The sequence below is a fragment of the Bombina bombina genome, chromosome 5 (genome assembly GCF_027579735.1).
Source record: "Bombina bombina isolate aBomBom1 chromosome 5, aBomBom1.pri, whole genome shotgun sequence".
NCBI lineage: Eukaryota > Metazoa > Chordata > Amphibia > Anura > Bombinatoridae > Bombina > Bombina bombina.
The window spans coordinates 137,546,532-137,552,303 of NC_069503.1; the positions used below are offsets into that span (position 1 = coordinate 137,546,532).

The window sequence follows — 5,772 nt, forward strand, 5'->3', positions numbered from 1 at the left end:
TCTGATGCATTGTCTGTTTTCCCATGAACTGCAGGGAAAGCGCAAGAGGAAATGTATTGCTGATACAGTAGTGGCTATGCCGAATGTTTCCTCCCTGAAGAGGAAGATACTTCGGTAGTATGTGAGGGGGAAATCTCAGACTCAGACAGTGTAATACCTTTATCTAATTTTTGTTCCTTTCAAAATTTCAAAGGAAATTCTCCATTCCCGCTTCCAAGCAGGAGTAGTCTAAGCCTTCCTGGAGACCCAATCAGTCTTGGAATAGGGGAAAGCAATCCAAGAAGCCTGCTGTTGAATCAAAGAGGGGGCAGGTTTTCCTTCTTCGCACAGGTTTGGGTTCAAGATCCCTGGGCGGTGGACATTGTGTACCAGGGATACAATCTAGAGTTTAAGACTTTTCCTCCCAGGGGCAGGTTTCTGCTATCAAAATTATCTGCAGACCAGACAAAGAGAGAGGCGTTCTTACACTTGTACGGAACCTCTCCGACCTGGGAGTGAAAGTTCCTGGTCCAATGCAGGAATTAGGTCTGGAATTCAATTCTAATCTGTTTGCGGTTCCCAAGAAGGAGGGAACCTTCAGACCAATTTTAGATCTCAAGAGTCTATACAGGTTTCTCAGAGTGCCGTCTTTCAAGATGTAAACTATTGTTCCATTCTTCCTTTGGTCCAAAAGGGTCAATTATGACCACGGGGGACTTGAAGGACGCATACTTGCATGTTCCCATCCACAAGGACCATCACAAGTTTCTAAGGTTTGCCTTTCTAGTCAAACTCTTCCAGTTTGTGGCTCTTTCTTCGGCCTTGCCACAGCTCCCAGAATTTTCTCAATTGTTCTAGGATCACTGCTGGTGCTGCTCCGATTGCGGGGCATTGCAGTGGCACCTTCACTGAACGACATTCTGGTTCAGTCGCCTTCCTTTCAACAAGCAAGATCACGCACGGAAATGTGGTTATTTTTCCTGCGGTCTCACGGATGGAAGGTGAATTTGGAAAAGAGTTCCGTTGTTTCCAACTATAAGGGTAGTTTTTCTTGGAGAACTATATTAGTCTCCTCATCAATGAAGTCTGACAGTAGCCAGGAAATCAAAGATTTTCGATTCTTGCCTAGCACTTCGGTCCTCTCCTTGGCCATCAGTGGCTCAGTGCATGGAGTTAATTGGGCTGATGGTAGCGGCAATGGACATCATCCCGCTTGCCCGTTTCCACCTCAGACCTCAGCAGTCAAGCATACTGAGGTATTGGAATGGAGATTATGCGGATCTGTCTTCGTGGTTTCAGTCAGCGCAGGAGACAAGGGATTCTCTACTTTGGTGGTTGTCTCAGGTTCTTTCCCCCAGGGAACCTGCTTTCACAGTTCTTTCTGGGTGATTGTGACACCAGATGCCAGCCTTTTGAGCTGTGGAGCAGTTTTTGGCTCTCTAAGAGCAGGGCACATGGACTCGGTTGGAGTCTGTTCTACCCATAAACATTTTGGAATTGAGAGCAATCTTCAATCCTCTCCTAGCCTGGCCTCAGTTAGCTTCGGCCTGGCTCATCAGGTTCCAGTCGGGCACTATAACCTCAATAGCTTACATCAGCTTTCAGGAACTCAAGAGTTTTCTTGACCATGACAGAGGTAGCCAAGATCGTTCAGTGGGCGGAGACCCACAATTGCTGTCTCCAGCGATCCACATTCCAGAAGTGGACATCGGAGAAGCGGTCTTCGTAAGTAGGCAGACCTTTCACCCGGGGGAGTGGGAACTCAAGCCGGAAGTGTTTTTTCCAGCCTGATTCTCAAATGGGGTCAGTTGCAATTGGATCTCATGGCTCCTCGATAGATTGCCAAGCTCCGAGGTACGGGTCAAAGTCAAGGTACCCTCAGGCTGTACTGATAGACACTCTGGCGGTACCTTGGAATTTCAGTCTTGCATACCTATTTCCTCCGTTTGCTTTTCTTCCTTGAGTCTTGGCTCGAATTAAGCAGGAGAGGGTGTCGGTGATCCTCATTCCACCGGCGTGGCCTTGCAGGATTTGGTATGCAGTCCTGGTGGACATGTCATCTTTCACCTTGGAGACTTCCGTTATGGAAGGACCTTCTACTTCAAGGACCCCTCTTTCATCCAAGTCTAGTTTCTCTGAAGTTGACTACTTGAAGATGAACGCTTTATTTTATCCAAGCGTGGATTTTCGGAATTGGTCATTGAGACCATGATTCAGGCTTGTAAGCCTGTGACTAGGAAAATTTTAACCATAAGATATGGTGTAAAAATGTATTCTGAGGTGTATCCCAGGACTACTCTTAAAGACGAGTAGAATTCGGATTCCTAAAATTAGGTCTTTTCTCCAAGAAGGTTTGGAGAAGGGATTATCTGCAAGTTTCCTAAAGGGTGGAATAACTGCCTTGTCTATTTTGTTACATGAACGTCTGGCAGACTTCCCAGACGTACATTCGTTTGATCAGGCCTTGGTCAGGATCAGGCCTGTGTTCAAATCAGTTACTCCTTGGAGTCTTAATTTAGTTCTTAAGGTTTTTCAAGGGTCTCCGTTTGAGCCGCTGCATTCCTTAGATTTTAAGTGGTTATCTTGGAAAGTTTTGTTTCTTGTTACTATCCCCTCTGCTCGTAGAGTGTCAGTGCTCTCAGTGCTCTCGGCTTTACAGTATGAGTCTCCTTACCTTATTTTTCATTCGGATAGGTGGGGTTTACGTACTAAATTAGGGTTTCTCCCTAAAGTAGTAGACCAGAACATTAACTAGGAGGAGATAGTACAGGCGACTAAGTATTTTCGTCAGTCTTATGTTTAACGTAAGAGACAGAAAGCTACGGCTGCTACTTTTACTTTGTGGCTGAAGAGTATCATTTGCTTTTCTTATGAAACTGCTGGAAAGCAGTCTCCCGAGGGAGTATCTGCTTTGTCTGCGAGGGTTGTTACCTCTTTCTGGGCAGTCAATACCTCTTCTTGGGCAGTCAAACTTAAGCCTTTATGGAACAGAGTTGCAAGCTGGCAACCTGGTCCTCTCTTCTCAATTTTTCAAACTTTTAACACTGACTTTTTTGCCTTGGCTGAGGCCTCTTTTGGGAGAAAGGTTTTTCAAGCAGTGGTGCCTTCCGTTTAGGTTTCCTGTCTTGGCCCTTCCTTATCATCTGTGTACTCTAGCTTGGGTATTGATTCCCAAAAGTAATTAATGATGATCCGTGGACTCATCGTGTCATAAGAAAGAAAACAAAATTTATGCTTACCTGATAAATGTATTTCTTGACGATGAGTCCACGGCCCGCCCTGTTTTTGTAAGACAGGTTGTTAGTATGTTGTAAACTTCAGACATCTCTGCACCTTGTTGCTTCCTTTCTCTCCTTTACTTCGGTCGAATGACTGGGGTGGGAGGGAAGGGAGGAGATATTTAACAGCTTTGCTGTGGTGCTCTTTGCCGCCTCCTGCTGGGCAGGAGTGATATTCCCAACCGTAATTAATGATGATCCGTGGACTCATCGTGTCAAGAAAGAAAGAAATCTATCAGGTAAGCATAAATTTTGTTTTTCAGATTAGATTTCTGCTGAATTTTTGTTGTTGTATGCACTTGATATTTTAAATACATTCTTCCTTTTATCAGGAATTAAAACAATTGTGGAAAAAATAAATCAAATGATCCCTTGTAGCGATTCTTACATACCATCATAGGCAAATGTATTTTATTCTCTTTTTTTCTTTTATACATAAAAAAATTCAGTAAAATTTTTTTTTTCTTACGTAAAATGATATAGGTCGTAAAATCAAATCTCATCAACAATGCACAAAAGCTGCCAGAAATAGCAAAACTTAAAGATACAGTGAACATAAAATAAACACAAAATTGGCTGTAGATAATAGAATATTTACATGATTAAACCTGGCAGACAACACTTCTTAGAAGGAAGAGTTAATGTAATGTGTGTTTGGTGGAAGAGGAAAACAAAATATATATCAATATATTCACATAATATGTTAAAATATCATACAGATCCTCCGGAAAGGAAAAATAATAATAAAAAAAATTAAAATAAAATAATAAAGATGCCCACAATTTATTGCGCTGTACAGTTAAGGAACAGGGTGAGAGACGGGAATGGGACGAAGAGATGGAGCGAAAATAGAATTTGCCTTACTCTCTCTCAAAGTCCCCTTCCAAACCCTTATCAATAGCAATAACAGTTTGTTTTCAAATGGATTCACACATTTATTGTGTTAGAATTATTCATACACTATTGATATAAAGTGTCATATGAAATATCCTATTAAATACTATGGTGTTTTTTTTACTGTACACTGAAACCCCATACATTGCGATAGTAGCTGGTGACTGCCTCCTGGCAGCTTAGGTGTTAATTCCTATGGGGAAAATAAAAAATAAATCCATTTAATTTATGAGTAGAGGAGGCTAATCAAAGTCTATATCCTCTTTAGGTTTGTAAATTGATCCAAATTTCTGCATGTATTTCTTAATGTATTCCTTCGTTTTGTGTTTTACGTTTTCGTTACAGTCCAAGTCTTCAGGGTTTTTGCAGTATTTCAGCTCCTTGTTCATTACACCGTGAGTGAGCTAGGGGAAAAAAAGACAAGAGAAATCACTAATCTGACTCTTCAGAGACACCCAAACAAGTGTGAGCCATTTCACAGTATTCTTCATGTTGTGAGTATTAAAGGGACAGTAAAGTCCAAATTAAACTTTCACGAGTAAGTGATTTTAAACAACTTTTCAATTTACTTTGATTATATAATTTGCAGTTTTCTTTGTTGAAGAGAATACCTAGGAGACTACATGTGTCTGCCTGTTCTAATTGGCTCACTGAATGTGTTCAGCTAGCTCGCAGTACATCATTGCTGCTCCTTCAACAAAAGGATACCAAGAGAATTAAGCAAATTTAACACCAGTAGTAAATAGAAAAGTTGTTTGAAATTGTATGTTCTATCTGAATGGTGAAAGAAACATTTTGGGTTTCATGTCCCTTTTAAACAGAAGGTGCATGATTGTATAGGGCAATGGTTATCACCTCCAGAACGTGAGCTTTACATGCTGTGGGCAATAACATCTAATCTGAATTTCAAATAAACAGATTTTTTTCTGACTAATTTATTTTTTCTCCCATTTTGCCGCCCCTGTATCATGTGACAGACATCAGCCAATCACAGACTAGTAAACGTATACCCTGTGAGCTTGTGCACATGCTCAGTAGGATCTTGTTTCTCAGAAAGTGTGTATATACATTTTTTTGATAATGGAAGTAAATTGGAAAGAGTCTTAAAACTGCTGCTCTATCTGAATCATAAAAGTTTATTTTGACTTGAGTGTCCCTTTAAATCAACATTAAATTCAAAATTTCATTCCACATAGAATGTTTAATTAAACAACTTTGCAATCCCTTTCATTATTTATTTTTTACTGCTTTCCCTGTAATTTAACTCTGAAAATTGTAGTATTTCCACTTCCCCAAGAGGGGCTGAAGTCTATTCAGCGTAAGGCAGAAACCCTGAAACTCATACATGGTGCACAGTGATTGTTGATTTGTCCCTAATTGGCCACAGCAAAGGAAGAACAATAAACAACAATAAAGGGGAAAGTCCTAGCCCTTCAAAACAGTGCATATTCTTGTAACAAAATTAGTTGTAAAATATTTATTTTGAATGCAGATAGTTTGCAATGCCGTACATAATTACCTACAAATAAATTATAATTTACTTTAATATCCTTTAAAATGAAAATAAAATCCTCTATAAAATGTTGATTATCATTTAGTTATATAGTACAAAAATAAATAA

At 40.2% G+C, this 5,772-nt stretch overlaps 1 protein-coding gene across 2 annotated transcripts in view; it reads right to left on the reverse strand.

Moving 5' to 3' along the window:
- Positions 1-3,629: 3,629 nt before the first annotated feature.
- The window catches only part of SETD2 (SET domain containing 2, histone lysine methyltransferase), a 284,758-nt gene continuing 282,615 nt past the window's right edge, over positions 3,630-5,772 (reverse strand). For both annotated transcript variants that reach the window (XM_053713722.1, XM_053713721.1), the window contains exon 22: positions 3,630-4,555. In XM_053713722.1, the coding sequence (XP_053569697.1) occupies positions 4,394-4,555 (162 nt within the window). In that variant the 3' untranslated portion in view covers positions 3,630-4,393. The remainder of the gene's footprint in view (positions 4,556-5,772) is intronic.